Source organism: Hyperolius riggenbachi, chromosome 2, assembly GCF_040937935.1.
Source record: "Hyperolius riggenbachi isolate aHypRig1 chromosome 2, aHypRig1.pri, whole genome shotgun sequence".
NCBI lineage: Eukaryota > Metazoa > Chordata > Amphibia > Anura > Hyperoliidae > Hyperolius > Hyperolius riggenbachi.
Window position 1 is genome coordinate 493,697,124 of NC_090647.1, and position 16,952 is coordinate 493,714,075.

General features: G+C 41.0%; 1 protein-coding gene across 2 annotated transcripts in view; it reads left to right on the forward strand.

Annotated features, from left to right (window-relative positions):
- Positions 1-16,952, forward strand: part of ERG (ETS transcription factor ERG) — a 247,873-nt gene that overhangs the window by 93,311 nt on the left and 137,610 nt on the right. Inside the window, exon 1 of one of the 2 annotated variants that reach the window (XM_068270412.1) lies at positions 12,343-12,381. The exons of the other annotated variant lie outside the window; for it this stretch is intronic. Within the exon in view, the coding sequence (XP_068126513.1) occupies positions 12,364-12,381 (18 nt within the window). The 5' untranslated portion in view covers positions 12,343-12,363. Of the gene's footprint in view, positions 1-12,342; positions 12,382-16,952 lie in introns of those variants that run through there. 2 annotated transcript variants of the gene reach the window in all.

Consider the following 16,952-nt stretch of genomic DNA (forward strand, 5'->3'; position numbering starts at 1 on the left):
GGGACATAATTTAAACCGTGTAATAACCGAGACAAATGGCCAAATACATTTCATGGATTTTAATTACAGTAGCATGCATTATTTAAAAGTTATAATGGCTGAAAACTGAAAAATAATGATTTTTTTCCCACATTTTTTCCTATATTCCCATTAAAACACATTTAGAATAAAATAATTCTTGGCATAATGTCCCACCTAAAGAAAGCCTAATTGGTGGCAAAAAAAAAGATATAGTTCATTTCATTGCGATAAGTAATGATAAAGTTATAGACGAATGAATGGAAGGAGCGCTGAAAGGTGAAAATTGCTCTGGTGCTCCAGGGGTTAAACCCCTCAGTTGTGAAGTGGTTAAAGTGTACTTGAGGCCAACCTCGAAAACGAAAGCGCATACTTATAGTGCTTGAGATTTCCCATGGCATCCTCTGATCCCCCATTGCCACTTATGGACCCCTTAAAGATTTCTGACAAGGGCTTGTTGGAAATCTGATTGGGGCCACACCTCTCTTCAACCACAAGCCTGGTTGTATTGTACCAGAGCCGCTCGTGCATGAGCAGTTCCATGTTACTGCGCAGGCAGGGCCATGCTTGTGTGGATGCAGCATGGCCGATTGTGCCAGAGGAGGAGCCTGGCCCCGATGTTAACCTCTTGAGGACTGTGGTCTTACACCCCCCTAGTGACCAGGCTATTTTTAAGTAATTAGGCCACTGCAGCTTTAAGGTTTTGCTGCAGGGCCAAACAACTCAGCACACAAGTGATCCATCCCCCCTTTTCTGCCCACCAACAGAGTTTTCTGTTGGTGGGGAAGGATTACTTCCAGGATGGTTTTTTTGTTGTTGTAAATATTGATTTTTTTTTTTTTTTTAATAAATAAATCTATTTTATTGTTATTTTTCTACCCCTCCCTCCCGCTGCCAGCCTATGACAGCGATCGCTCTTGTCTCCCCCAGGGGGACAGCCATGTGACACGGCTGTCCCCAGTACAACGCTGCCTTAGATCGCAGCGCTGTACACTGTATGATCGTCGCTGGGAGACTGATGACGGAGCAGAGATTCATGCGGAGATCCACACACATCGGCTCGTGTGATCTCCTGCAAAACCCCACTCCAGGACTTGACGCCAATTGGCGTTAGGCAGTTTCTGGGTCTGCCGCCAAGTCCACGCCCATTGGCATGTTGTGGTCGTTGAGGGGTTAAGTAGGGTCCCAATGGGCCGCTGCAGGTAGGGATGCTCATTCACATTTTGAGATATTGAAATTTCCGTATTTCCGATCGGAACTCAGAAATCCGAAAACGGAACTCGGAACTCGGATTTCTGCAGAAATACCGCATTACTGCAACATGTAAATTTAGCCCAATCACAGAACTCGGAAGCAATGGACCAATCAGAGAATGCAAAAAATTACAAAAGATACTTCTGTACTCAGAAATTGGAACTCAGAAATCGGAAAATGATCGGAAATCTGCAGAATCAGTTATCGGCATTGGAGGAAATCGGAATTTCTGTGGAATCGGAGATCGGCATTTCCAACCATCCTTAGCGGCAGGAACAATGAGGACCCGGGAAGCCTCTATAGGTTCCAGAGGCTTCCCTTTTCATAGTATTTCCTTTTTGGTTCAGCTTGGGTTCACTTTTAAGCTTCATACACACTTTCAATTATGATTGGCCCATCACCGACTAATTTTACTACCTCCATGTGCTATGAGAGTGAACAAATACTGAATACTATGAGCAGATTGTGTAGGTATATCCTCATACTACATGGAGGTGGAAAAATTGGTCAGTGATTGGCCGATGGTAATTGAAAGTGTGTAACAGGCTTAAGGCAAACATCTGAGCTGCATGCTTGTTTAAGGCAATGGCTTAAAGGATACCCGAAGTGACATGTGACATGATGAGATAGACATGGGTATGTACAGTGCCTAGCACACAAATAACTATGCTATGTTCCTTTTTTTCTTTCTCTGCCTGAAAGAGTTAAATATCAGGTATGCAAGTGGCTGACTTAGTCCTGACAGACAGGAAGTGACCACAGTGTGACCCTAACTCATAAGAAATTCCCCCTTTTTACCTCTTTCTTGCTCTCAGAAGCCATTTTCTGCTAGGAAAGTGTTTATAGTTGGAATTTCTTATCAGTGAGGGTCACACTGTAGTCACTTCCTGTCTGAGTCAGGACTGAGTCAGCCACTTGCATACCTGATATTTAACTCTTTCAGGCAGAGAAAGAAAAAAAGGAACACAGCAGAGTTATTTGTGTGCTAGGCACTGTACATACACATGTCTTTCTCATCATGTCACATGTCACTTCGGGTATCCTTTAAACCTGGTACACACATACAACGATTGGGCAAGTTTTCCACTTCCATGTAGAATAAGACAATCAATTCAAAGTCTGTTGGCCCTCTTACTACATTGAAGTGGTATAATTGGTCAGTGATTGGGCAATTAAAATTGGATGTGTGTATGCTATATACACACCTTGAACTATAGTCATTTGAAAAGACTCTGAAATGATCACTCGTCACATAATCGTGCGCAAAATGTTCAGAAACGATTGTAACTAATGATGAACTACTGTCATCGGTGGAAAATTTGGATCCGTCCTTCTGACAGATCTGATTGAACGACGATCATTTATTTCCACAAGTGTCTATTGATGTCTTTAGATATGAACGTTCACGCATACGCATGATCCATCACCCAACAAACTTTGACGTCACTTCTGTATGCGCGCGCAATATTCACTACTGATTGGTCGTTTGAACATAAAGCCAGTTGCTATATCTTGTACAAGGTCATTCATTTAAGACATTGGCATTCCAGTCAGCGAACGCTCGTTCATCGGCTAATTATCTGTTGTACCGTACAATAGTTATCTATAGTGTGTATGTAGCTTGATGCTCCTTTCACACTGCCTTGTGATAAGATTGCAACAAAGCTGCTAAGTCATGCAAAGTCACATTGTGTGGTGTCCTTAAAGGACCACTTTGGCGAAAATGTTAAAATTTAAAATATTTGTAAACATATACAGAAAAGAAGTGCATTTCTACGACTTCCGGTTCCGGCGCCCGGATGGTGACAGGCTGAAAGAGGAGCTCCGCATACCGATCCCCCTCCGCTAGGCTGAACGGCAGAAAAAAGCACCCCCTGCACAGCCACGACATAGAGGGAGGACACCGGAGCGCTCAGGCACGGAATCCGCCGCTTATGGATCGCTACTTGCTGCGATCCGTCCCACGCAAAGGAAAGGCCGACATGGAGCACACCAAGATGGCCGCCGCTGCCTCCCCACAGCACATGGAGCAGTCTCAGCCCCTACAAGGAGAGGACATTTCTCAGCGGGCGGCAGACTGGGGGTCGGAAGATGAACTCTCCACACAGCAGTCAGGTGAGGGGGATAAACTGGCCATAGACTATAAACTTTTGGCAACGGAGGTGGCCAGACAGTTAGCCCCAGAGCTGCAGGCCACGCTGCAGGCTACTCTAGATAAGTCCATCCAGGCCATTAATAGTAATCTCCAAGCACATGCCCAGAGGCTGACGCATGCTGAATTTAGGATTCAATCTTTAGAAGATGAAGCAGCTAAAGGAAGCACAGATCATAAGAAATTGCTTGAGGAGAACAAAGCTATTAAAGACAAGTTACAGGACCTGGAAAACAGGTCACGGAGAAATAATATCAGAGTGGTGGGGGTCCCGGAAAATATAGCAGCTCCTGCTCTCCGAGAGTTGTGCATGACAACAATCCCCAAAATGCTGGGGTTCAAAAGGCCCATGAAAGTAGAACGAGCCCATAGGGTCGGGCCGCCCCGCTCTGACCAGGATACAAAGCCCCCCAGACTGGTACTCGCTCGCTATCTAGACTTTGCTGAAAAAGCAGACCTGTTAAGAGCCTACAGGGACCTGGGACACCCGCTGGACTATCAAGGCCGAAAAGTATTCTTGTTTAATGATTACTCTGTGGAGGTGTCCAAAAAACGTCAGCTATTCAAGTCTGCATGTGAAATGTGTATAGGCATGAAGTGGAAATTCGCATTGCAATACCCAGCAACGATGAGGATCACAGACGACAAAGACAAGGATCATATATTTACATCTGCTACTGAGGCTTTATCCTTTTTACGCTCAGTGTCTGAAAATGCCACAAATGATTGACTCTCTGTACATCAACCTTCAAGCTTGAGGGTTTGTCAGCAGGGGGTGCTGTTGTATAGCTAGAGAAAGGTTTGAGCCAAAATGACATAGCATGTGTTATTTTCTATTAATGATCACATTCTGGTATACTTTGGTACTAAAGTTTGAGTTAATGCTCTAGGAAAAATATCATAAAAGAAGCCTGAGAGTAGTGAGAGGGGGACCGGTTTTGGAGATGGAGGAAGGTCATCCGGGAAAAAAGTGAAGTCACATTATGTGGGGTTATATGTGTTGGATAATAATTTTTGTTTGGTTTTCAGGTTGGGGAATCTACAAGGGGGGGAAAGGGAAGGGATGGGTCCTGGTTAAGCCACTCCAGATCAGACGGGTTAAATTGTCAGTGGACGCTTGGTGGTCACTAGATCTAACATTTTCGTGGAAATGGCATTACGAATAACAACATGGAATGTTAAGGGACTTCGGTCCCCGGGTAAGCGATCAATTATCTTAAGACATCTAAAGAAGGTAAAGACCGATATTGCATTACTACAGGAATGCCATCTAACAAGAGACCAATTTAATTATATGCGTAAATCTTGGGTGGGACAAGTATATGGTTCGCCAGCTCAGGGGAAAAAGGCGGGGGTACTTATATTAATACATAAACAAGTACAGGGTCAGGTAATCGAGGAACAATGCGACAAAGAAGGGAGGTGGGTAAGGATTAAGCTTCGTTTAGCGGGTGAGGAGGTGTCGATCATGAATGTATACGGGCCTAACGCTGAGGATAAGTCCTTTTTTGCAGATCTTTTGACCAATACCCTTTCCGCCGACACGGGCAAATTTATTCAAGGGGGAGACTTTAATGCTATGGCAAACTTGGGGGAAGATAGATCCAAAAGAAGAGCAGCCAGCTCTCAAACTGCAGCTAAATCTGTCCTATTCCAGGATTATATCCAAACGGCAAGTCTATGTGACGGCTGGAGGTCATTACACCCAGATGGTGAGGAGTTTACTTTTTATTCACCCCCTCATGACATATGGTCAAGGCTAGATTACTTTTTATTATCCCAAAGGGCCATGTCCCAGGTTCTAACCATTGATATCTTAGACTTAGTAATCTCCGATCATGCTCCAGTACAAATGACCTTCTCCACTACGGTACCTAAGGGGACGGACATACTGTGGCGGTTCCCATCCTACTTGTATGAGGATGAGGGATTTGCACACCTGCTCCAGCAATGGTGGTGGGAGTACAAGGAAGATAATCGGGCACATATAAAAGACATCTTTTTATTTTGGGAGGCAGCTAAACCCACTTTAAGGGGGAGAATTATAAGTTATGTAGCAGCCAAGCGTAAAGCAACACATAACCAGTACATGAAATCAATAGAATCGCTACGGGCGGCCCATAAGAATTTCCTTGATAACCCCTCACCTGAGGCAAGAATAGAATGGCAAAAAGTTAAAAGAGACACGGAAATAAATTTAAAGACACGGGATATGTACCTAAAATCCTATAAAGATCTATACTTCTACAAATTCGGTAATAAAATAGGCACATTACTTTCTCGCATGTCAAAACCCCCTTTTAACACCACAGTAATCACTTCTCTCCAATCACCTCTAGGTCAGGTAGAACACAACCCTAAAAACATCAACACCATATTCCAAGAGTTCTATAAAAAATTATATGCTGATACTATCACTACTGGGACTAGAGACACAGTGCAGAGTTGGCTGGACAGAGTGTCTCTTCCTTCTCTTTCAGAGGAAGATCTATTGGAACTAAACTCCCCTATAATCGAAAATGAAGTCCAGAACACGATCAGGAATCTTGCTAATGGTAAGGCGCCGGGCCCAGACGGATTATCTTCGGAATTTTTCAAACTAATACGTCAGGACCTGGTGCCATATCTGACGACTCTTTTTAACACAATTCTGAGGGAGGGTAGGTACCCCACATCGGCAAACATGGCTTATATCAAATTACTTCCCAAAGCTGGCAAGGATCCCCTACTACCAGGATCATTTCGGCCGATATCTCTAATTAACCAAGATATAAAAATACTATCAAAAATAATGGCGGATCGTTTGGCTAATCTTCTTCCCAAGCTTGTCAGCCCACACCAAGTGGGATTTGTCAGAAACAGATCAGCAGTAGCCAATGTTAGGAAACTACTCCTGGTCCAGGATTATGCTAAAGCCTATCCCGAAACATGCAAAAATTATGCCATTTTAATGATTGATGCGGAAAAGGCCTTCGATAATGTATCCTGGGAGTGGCTTGAGGGCGTGCTGGATAAAATGAAAATCACTGGCTCGTTACGAAATTTAATAAAAGCTATGCATATAAATCCCAGTGCCCGTATTTACACCCCAGGTTTTTTGTCTGACCCTTTTACGCTTGAGAAGGGCACGAGACAGGGGTGCCCCTTGTCACCTCTGCTCTTTAATCTAGCCTTGGAGCCTATGACCCGATTTCTTGAGGCGAATATTGCGGGAATCACTATCGGGGGACATAAAGTGTCGCAAGCCATGTTTGCCGATGATATTCTGTTATTCCTACAGGATCCGATGATACAACTAGAACAGGTACTGGGGAAAATTGAGGAAATAGGTAAATTAAGTGGCTTCAAAGTTAATGTATCCAAATGCGAACTAATGTACTTATCCAAATTAGCCCCGAAAATAAATATGACACACCTCCCAGTTAAGATCTGCTCGCAGGTAACTTATTTAGGAATCAAATTCCCTAGAGACCCATCTCTTATGTACTCAAAAAATTATTACCCCCTGATACTGGATATTAAGCGCCAACTAGCTAATTGGGAAAACCTGCCCATTAATCTGATGGGACGGGCTTCATTAATCAAATCGGTGTCTTTTGGCAGATTACTCTACCCTCTACAGACAATACCATTGCTGATGAGGCATTCAGATGTCAAAGATTTATATAGTGCATTCATACGCTTTCTGTGGAAAAAGGGGAAGGCAAGAATAGCTCTCTCCAAGCTACAGCTCCCTAAAATTTGGGGAGGCCTAGCTATACCCGATATACGAAGATATAATATAGCTTGCCTAACCCGCCATGTAAGGGATTGGATTAATAACTCGAGTATTTATTCAAATTATGATCTAGAGTCCGCATACGCCGAACCATGGTCCCTCTCTGGTTTGCTACACACATCATATAAGCATTTACCACCAAAATTTAGAAGTAGCAAAATTTTGAATGATACTATAGTGACTTGGAGAGAGCTGTGCAAAACATTTAACATGCCTTACCTGGTTTCTAAATATATGCCCCTACGCGGCTTGCCGGAGTTTCCGGCGAGCCTTGCCCATGGAGGTTTCTATGAATGGCAGGACAAAGGAATTCACCGGTTGGGGCAATTACTAGATTTGAATGCAGGCAAATTACTATCCTTTATGGGTATCAGGTCAAATTACGACATTCCGCGCCATCATTTCCTATACTATGGCCAATTGAGATCATTTCTAGAAAGCAAGGGGAACCAATTTAAAAAAATAACCACATTGAATAAACTGGATGAATTCCTAGCCCCGCATATTCCTAAAATATCACTGTCTATGATTCAGACGGACCTCCAGCAGTTAACGGTTGCCAAAAAAGCAGCAAATAATCTCGCCGGCTGGTCTAAACATATATCAAGCAATGACCTTCCACAAAAAATCCTTGAGGGATATGGGGTAATCCATAAACTGATAGTGGGGGAAAACTGGCGAGAGTCCCATTTAAAATTTATTCATAAGGCAAAGTATGCCTTCAATATTAAATATAAGAATCCACCAGCGTACTACACACCTAAATGCCCTAAGTGTAACCAAGCGGACGCAGATTTATATCATTGTGTGTGGAGTTGTCCAATTGTGGTAGATTTTTGGAAAAAAATAATGCAATATACCAAACAAATGTGTAAAATCCAACTGGAACTGAGCCCTCTGCTAATGCTGTTCAACTTTGAAGAATCACATACAGAGTCAGGAGACAATCCACAAGCTAATACTAAAGGCTTGAGTAAACTAGCTCATCTGATCCTAATCACAGCCAGAAAGGTGATTTTCAATAAATGGATCTATGCAAGTCCTCCCACAATTTGGGATGTTAAAGAGGAACTCATGCACCTCCATCAGCTGGATAAAATGGACACACTAAACCACAAAGACAAGAAAACAAAGACATTCTTTAAAAAGTGGAAACTCTTTATTGAAAGGATTTACACACAACAGGAAATAAAAGACTTGATGGAACACTTCAAGTACACAAAATGGTATCTGACGGAACATTTGCTGGGCGCGCTCGGAAAATTAGACATTTCTTAGGGTCTCTTAGAAGTATATGATCTGGAGTGACAGGGAAGGGCGGAGGGAGGGGGGAGGGAGAAATGGGGGGGAGGGGGGAGGGGAGAAAGGACGATCCAGTTAAACATTCTCTTAAGACATTATAGGGGGAGTTTCTTATTGGACTCTTTATGCTTAAATAATTTGGTTTGTAAAGTTACTCCCTGTGTGTTAAATCTGTTAAGCTAAATACCTCATGGAGGAAATGAAACTTTGCTAATGTAACTTGTGAAAAGTCAAATAAAATGTTGTTTCAAAAAAAAAAAAAAAGAAGTGCATTTCTCCCAGACTAAGATGCGCCAGACATTACTTTTCGCCTATGTTGCTGTCACTTACAGTAGGTAGTAGAAATCTGACAGAACCAACAGGTTTTGGACTAGCCCATCTCCTCATGGGGGATTTTCAGGGTTTTTCCTTATTTTCAAAATCCACTTAGTGAATGGCAGTTGTTCCGTCCAACTGGCAAAAAAAAGTGTATGGTGAGCAGGGAGGCTGGCCAGCATCTTTGTATACATTTTTTTCAGTGAGTGTCTTTAGAAAGAATAAAGGCCATGCTGAGAATCCCCTATGGAGAGATGGACTAACCCAAACCTGTTGGTGATGTCTACTACCTACTGTAAGTGGCAGCAACATAGGAGAGAAGTAATTTGTGGCTTATTTTACTATGGAAGAAAGATGCTTCTTATTTGTATGTGTTTGCATACATTTTAAATTTTTAAGATTTTCGCGACAGTGGTCCTTTAAACATGTAAACATGTATTAAGCGTTTAGGTCAGGCATGGGTAAACTCGGCCCTCCAGCTGTTACTGAACTACAAGTCCCACAATGCATTGTAGGAGTCTGACAGCCACCGTCATGACTCATAAAGGCAAATTCATTGTGGGACTTGTAGTTCCGTAACAGCTGGAGGGCCGAGTTTGCCCATGCCTGGTTTAGGTAGTACAGAATGGGCTAGCTAGTCTTTTTTGTATTTGTGTTGGTGGTGCTTGTATTGCTGTATTGCTGTTTTATTGTATTGGAGTGGCTGAATAGTGTACTGATTAAGGGCGCTTCCTCTGTCACAGACGACCAGGGTTTGATTCTCAGCTCTTCCCGTTCAGTAAGCCAGCACCTGTTCAGTAAGGAGAGTTTGGGCAAGACTCCCTAAAACTGCAGAGTGTCCTACTGAGTGCATCCTAGTGGTTGCAGCTCTAGCGCTTTAAGTCCACCAGGAGAAAAGCGTGATATAAATGTTTTTTGTCTTTATTGCTGTCTTTTCCCTCATCCGGCCAAATTTCCCTCACATCCCAGTCAGATAGGGTATTTGATATTTAGGGTTATTATGGTCAATTTCTTTCAAAAAGCCAAAGACACAGCAGTGAATAAAATAAATTTCATAGTGGGGTTAAAATGAAATAACATGTAGAAACATGTGCGTTCCATAGCAATCGCCCATGCTATAAAATAACATGCATGTTTTCTATTTGCACAGTATATATTGGGCTATGCTCTCATTATAGCATGGGCATTATACAAGTCAAAGAGGGGCATATTCGAGAAAGTCCAGTAAAATAGAGCGCGGTACTCTAACAATGCTTGCGTTACCTAGGTACCATGGGACGCGCTAATTGCACAGCACAATGTATGCTACTTTGTCAGCAGGATTAACAGTAAGGGCTCTTTTCCAATAGGAAACTGCAATCTCGTTCCTTTCCAGTTTCCACCACAGCAATTTTTTGTCGTGTGTACTGGGTGTTTATGGTGCATTTTGTATTAACGACGATTTGCATCACAAAAAAAAAAAGATCAGGAAATTGCCAAATTGTGAGATGAATCACAAAGCAGTACGATTGCTTTGACATTTTTCTGCTCTCCTTTACAAAATGTAGGAGCCGAATCGCGCAGAAAATGTGGCAGGACAACGATTGCGCTCAGGAAGGAATCGTGTCACAAACAGATCACACTAATGTAATTGGTCACTGTGGATTCCAGTAGTTTTACTGTACCCAGCATCTTGCGTTCTTCTTGCGATCAGGATCAGATAGCAAAATGCCGGTAGATGAATAGGGTGTAAAATTGCTGTGCACTCCCGGCATACAACATCTATGCCACACTTTTGTGGTGCACTGGAAACCTGTCGTTTTAAATCAGGAATTTATCATTTACTGGAAACCAGTGTTACGCTACCCTTCTGTACCACAAGGGGCTGCAAAAGCAATGCAAGTCAATGGAGCTTTGCGGTGCGATGCAGTGCGCTAGAAGCTGCTGATCGGATGCAAGGGCTACAACACGTTACCGCATGCACCACGCTTGGTGTATGGAGCATGCTGTAATGCAAGTCTGTGGGCAACGCAGGTAGTGGAAATGACGAAGTGCGGCATGCATGCGTGGACCGACGGGGATCCCAGTGACGTACTTCCTTTCCAGCAGGGAGTACGTCACTGAGTGAGGAGCGTGCCTATGCATATGACCCTGTCGACGCACTCTGCTGCAGAGTCATATGATTGATATTTTTTGTGATGCAGCAGAAGCATCACACAGCAAAGAATAAGTGTAAAACCAGCCTAAGGGCTGGGACTCACTAGGGCGATTTTGGCAGCGTTTTTGGAGCATTGACATTTGCGGCGATTCCAAAAAGTGCTTTGCCAGTGCATTTAAATGTAAGGGAACTTATTACTGCGATTGTGATTAGGGTTAATCACAATCACAGGACATGCAACATTTCAAGAGCATTTGCGCTCAATATTGTTTATAGAAGCACTGCAAAATCGATTTGAAAAGTTTAATCTTTAATCTTTTAAATAAAGTCATTTTTACTTTCTGAGTGTCCCGAATCCGTCTCCTGCCCATAGCCCCACCCCTCAGCAGAAGAGGTCTCAGGTGCTTCTCTGATTGGTCCAAGAGAAGCACCTATGACCTCTTCCATTGGGGGTGGGGCTACGGACGGAAGCCAGACATCAGGACACCTGGTAAGTATAATAAAGTTTATTTTAAAAAGAAAAAAACGAATCGGAAGCGCTGTACAGTTTACTGAATCCAAATCAGATTGTTAGACCTGCAAAATCGGACTAGGAATCGCTGCACACAGTGATTCCTAGTGGGTTTCAGCCCTAATACTTTGTTATGTTTTGCTTGCTTTCATTCCAAACACCTGATGAGGTTTAAAAAACAGCTTTGACAGTTTGTTTTAAAACAGACCCTTTCTTTCTCTATAGCATCAGGTCCAAACTGTGTGGGAATATGTCTTTAAATAGGGACACCGAGAGCAGTAAAACCCTAAACAAGGTTCTAACCCATTTCCCCACTATCCAAAACAAAGTAATTATTTTTCCTGAAGTCAGACTTTAAATAAATGGCAGCCGAATATAAGGTTTAAAGTGTCGGACGTCTGTCTGCATATTGAGAATCAAAAAAATGTCTGATTAAATGTCGCACTACTGAAAACAAAACATGTTCTTATCCTCCAGGGAGAGGCTACAATGAGCTGAAGCAAAAAATTGGCTGGTTATTCCAAACATCTGTATCCTGCTTGAACTTGTAGATCACTGTACATTGGACTCTGTCACACCTGCCCCAGCAAACACGGGCATATGACATGCAGTAAAAAAAAAAAAAAAATTATATATATCTACTAGCACGTATCATCAAGAAAAACATCATTGTTTTCAAGCTCTCTTATCTTGGTGCTCCCAAATATCCTGTTTCTTAGAGAAACTGCGGCCAGCACCAATAGGACTCTCTTCCTGTCATTGCCTGACTTCATTTCCCGGAGCTAGCACAATCTCATCCGCTCCAAACAACCCCATCAAAATCAACTTTCTGGTCAGCGCGAAGCTATAATCATTATTTTACTAATATTTCTCAATCAATAAAACTGATCGGAAACATGGCAAGCACGATCAAGGTGAGCAGTAACTTGTCTTGGCTTTGGTCTACCCGTCACTTTTTGCCAGGGGTACATTTTTAAAAAAATTCATGTTTTATCAAGAAAGATAAGTCTGGGTTGGGCAAGCTACACCCCCACGGCCACAATAGAAGGCAACAAGATTTCCTTTGCAACCCTTAGTAAATTTCCTTTTTCCTATTTCAACCATCCGCAAGCTTTAAAAACGTGAATCTCAGCTTAAATGTATTTATTCTAATATTTTTATTTCACGATTCCTGGTGTGGACAGTTTCTGCTGCTTATTTCATTTTTAATCCTAGTTTGTTTGTTTTTTTTACTATTTTTTTTTTTGTTTGAGTTTATTTAGTTAGTGACTTTATTTTAGGAACTTGGTGGTGTTTTGGGCTAATTCAAACTACTTCTTTGGAAAATTTTGAAAAAAAGTTGTTGGACTGTTTTGTGACTAAGCTTAGCATAAATATATTGACTTTTTTTAATACTGCTAAAGCATAGTTTAGAGACTTTTGTATACGACGTCTATACTGTATTTGAATATTATGGATTGTGAGTATGCTTTATGGTAGGTTTTGTATTTTTAACATTGATCATTTTTCCTTGAGATGTAAGGTTTATGCATATCTTTTTCTTAGTGTGACCTTTGTTGAATTTTTATTTTCTTAACTGAAGTGGAGCAAAGAATTAAAGACTTTTTCTATGCCAAAGTTTTTTCCTTTGATATAAAATAGATTACTTTCTTAAGTACGTAACTTCCTTGTATTCTGTTTACCAACAAAATGTGTCTACATATCAGCATCCAGTTAGGTACCAGATACATTTTAGTGTTGTTTTCTATATCCCTTTAGAGGACGGGTTTGAAATCATTTATGTGGGAGTGGTGGGTATTGTAAAACTCTACACGGCATAATTTGCTTCTCTTTGTAAATGCCATCGTTTTCTTCAGTAAATGCACCTTTAAGTAAATAAAGTTTTTAAGAAAGGCTCTAAAAAATTACTATGATATTTTTTTTTTTAATTTTTAAATACTAATAAATATGTACCATAATTTAATATTATAAAATTAAATGTTTATAAACCTGTAATCTCAAATATGCTACAACAATATTTACTGGATATATTTTTAACGTATTTTCAATGGGAAAAAAATAACCCTAGTTAAGTTTCACATCGAATACACTGCCTCTGTGCAAAATGTTGGCAAATAATATTTTTTCTTTCTTGGATATAGACATATACAGTTCTAGTGAATAGGCAATATATAATGTCTGCACAGCAGTTTGCATCTGAAGTGGTTTTTGATGTGGTATATGCATTTCTGGGAACAATGAAGGCACAGAACAAAATATTTATATCACTTATAAATGCCTGGCCTGGCTAGATAAGACAATTATTGTTCTAATGGGAGGTAGTGGAAAATGATGTATAACTAGAGAAATATGTGGCCTGCAGGGGTGAAAAGATTATTTGATGAAAATAGTGTGCAAAATTCTGCAATTTTTTTGTATCATGGAGGTTGGTGATTCAGGTTGTAATTAAATGTAATGGATCATACTAGTAATTAAACAAATCAATGTAAAAAAATAAATAAAACTAAGGATTTTATATACTTTTTAGGTATCTTGGCTAAGTTCAGTTCAGTCTTAAGGGACAACTGAAGTGAGAGGCATATGGAGGCTGCCATATTTATTTCCTTTTTAGCAATGCCAGTCGCCTGGCTGCCCTGCTGATCCTTTTCCTCTAATACGTTTAGCCATAGACCCTGAACAAGCATGCAGCAGATCAGATGTTTCTGACATTATTGTCAGATCTGAAAAGGTTAGCTACATGCTTGTTTCTGGTGCTATTCAATCACTACTGCAGCCAAATAGATCAGCAGGGCTGCCAGGCAACTGGTATTGCTAAAAACAAAATAAATATGGCAGTCTTCATATACTTCTCACTTCAGATGTCCTTTAAATGATGTGTTCTAATCTTATGCTACAGCTGGCAAATGTTTCTAAAGGTGGCCACACACGATACAATATGTCCCGAAAAAATTGAAAGCTTTTTTTTTCATTTGACTGAAACATCCAATCCAATTTCCTATTTTTTTCGATTCTAATCGACCCGGAATGCTGGAAATTTTTCTTCAATTTCTCTAAAGATTGTATGGTGCGTGTTAGATTGACAATTTATTAATATACACACCCTAGCAGTTTTCTCAGAGTTTCCAATCATTTCTATCATAAATGGGGAATAATTGAACATATGTATGTGATTCATTGGTCAGATTTTTGAAATGTTACAATCAGTTAGAAAAATTGATTGCAATTCTTGAATTGAACAGATATTTAAAAGATTGTATGGTGTGTGTGGACACCTTTAAGGTACCCATTTATAGAACAATATTTTCCTTTGTACTTTAAAGTTGTCCTTTAAATGAATCACTATGATAAAGGCCTTTCTTCATAATACATCCCATAGATGTAGTACAGTATCTGTAGTGGGCCTAATTAATCAAGCAAACATCAGGCTAGATCTTTTTGTGTGTGGTTGTTTGGTATCTTGAGCACATTACATCCCTCACCTTGGTCATATTAAAACACAGTGAGGGTTGCTGTAACGTTAGTAAACTAACAGTAGTGACAGAGGCGGACTTAGACCTGTCCAGGCCGTGTAGCCGCACAGGGGCCCCATGTCCTCTAGGGCCCCCATGTCCTCTAGGGCCCCTGCAATTGCACCAGTTAGGAGCTGATTATCCTCTAGGCGTTTCTCTTTGAAACTCAAGAGAATTGATGATAATAACTTGTACCCCAGTCATATACAAGTTTAAAATGTGTGCTACATTAATACAGTGCCTACAGAATGTGACCTAGATTCATGTACTTTAACCTTATTGGTATTGTTTGGATCCAACCATGATCTGTTATGACCACGCTCACATGGGGCCCACACTTCATTTATTCTGCACAGGGGCCCATCGCTGGCTTTGTCCGCCACTGAGTAGTGCGATTGCAGTCTCATACAGCAGATTTCCGAGGAAATTTTGTTCTCTATTAATCTTAAGCCTGGTACACACTTTCAATTATTGTTGGCCAATCACTGACCAAATTTACCACCTCCATGTAGTATGAGGCTGGATTCACACTTGTCTATGAATTGTATGTGCGCGGTTTTCTGCATGAGTTTTCTGACAGTGCTGCACTGCTGTCAGTTGTTTTTCTGCATGTGAAAAAAAAGGTATTCAAGTGTGAACTGACCCATTGATTAACAATGGTTCTCAGTTTTCTTACGCAGAAATCACACACAAAAAAAGCCTATGAATCCAGCTCCAGGGTTTTACTACACAATCTGCTCATAGTAGTCAATATACTACATGGAGGTGGCAAAATTGGCCAATCAAAATTGAAGGTGTGTACCAGGCTTTTGCCTGGCGTCACACTTATCCATGCACAAAACCATCAGTTTTCTGCTATATTCATCTTTTCTACAATTGGTTTTCATGTGCGTTTTTATGCATTTTTTGTGTTTTTGCCGTAGGTATTTATTTTTTTATAAATATTCAAAGGGTACATAAGGCTACCTAAAAAAACAAGTTTCACTTACCTGGAGCTTCCTCCAGCCCCTAGAAGCCTCTGTGTCCCTTGGCGCATCTGCGCAGCCACCCACTCGTCAGCTTTTCCCTCAGTAATGGCCGGCGAGGGTGCACATGCAGCTGGCGGGCGCGCTCCCGTGGCAGAACGCCCCTAGCCACAGGAGCATAATGGTGATGCGAGCTTCAAGTTACTCCCGGGTGCGCTCCCGTGGCAGTACGCCCCTAGCCACAGGAGCATAATGGTGATGCGAGCTTCAAGTTACTTTTTACCTTTAATTTTTCCAAAAATGCATGCGTTTTTTATCCTCCATAGTAAACCATTGCATGTAAAACACATATGTTCTGCATATAGTAAGCAGAAAGAATAAACCCGCTCAGCTGGGTTTTTTGTTCAGCACTAAAAAAACGCATTGAAAAACGCACACCAATGCATTTTTTGTGCGGCCTATAGACTAACATTATGTGCATTTTTGCATGCATTATGAATAAGTAATCAGATAACTGGTACACTCACAGCATGCCTCACGTTATTCCGACAAATACCGCCGCTCTGCGCTCCTAACGAACATGTCATTACAATATACCTGCATCGTATCACAATACAGTTATTTTGTCTATTGCAAAAACAATGCATAGTAATGGAAGTATCCTAAATACCCAAGTGCAAGATAATAAAAAATATAGACAGTTTAGGACCTGATTGAATATATAAAAGTTTTTTACTCTGTAACAACTTGTCAATACCAATATAGCAAAGGATGTATTCAAAAAAACGTGGCCCTGATTAATTAGAGGCTGAAATTGCTAGCAATATTTACTTGCCAGGTATTGGAAAGGTATTTTATTGTGAGCTGAAAAAGAAAAAGATTGGAAAAAAATATATACCAGTATATAACACTGCTTACCACCATTCTAATGGTGGCCACTAACTATCCAATCTTTTTCATCCAATCTTACCATTTCTATGTAATATAAGGGAACTGCTCAAATTATCCATT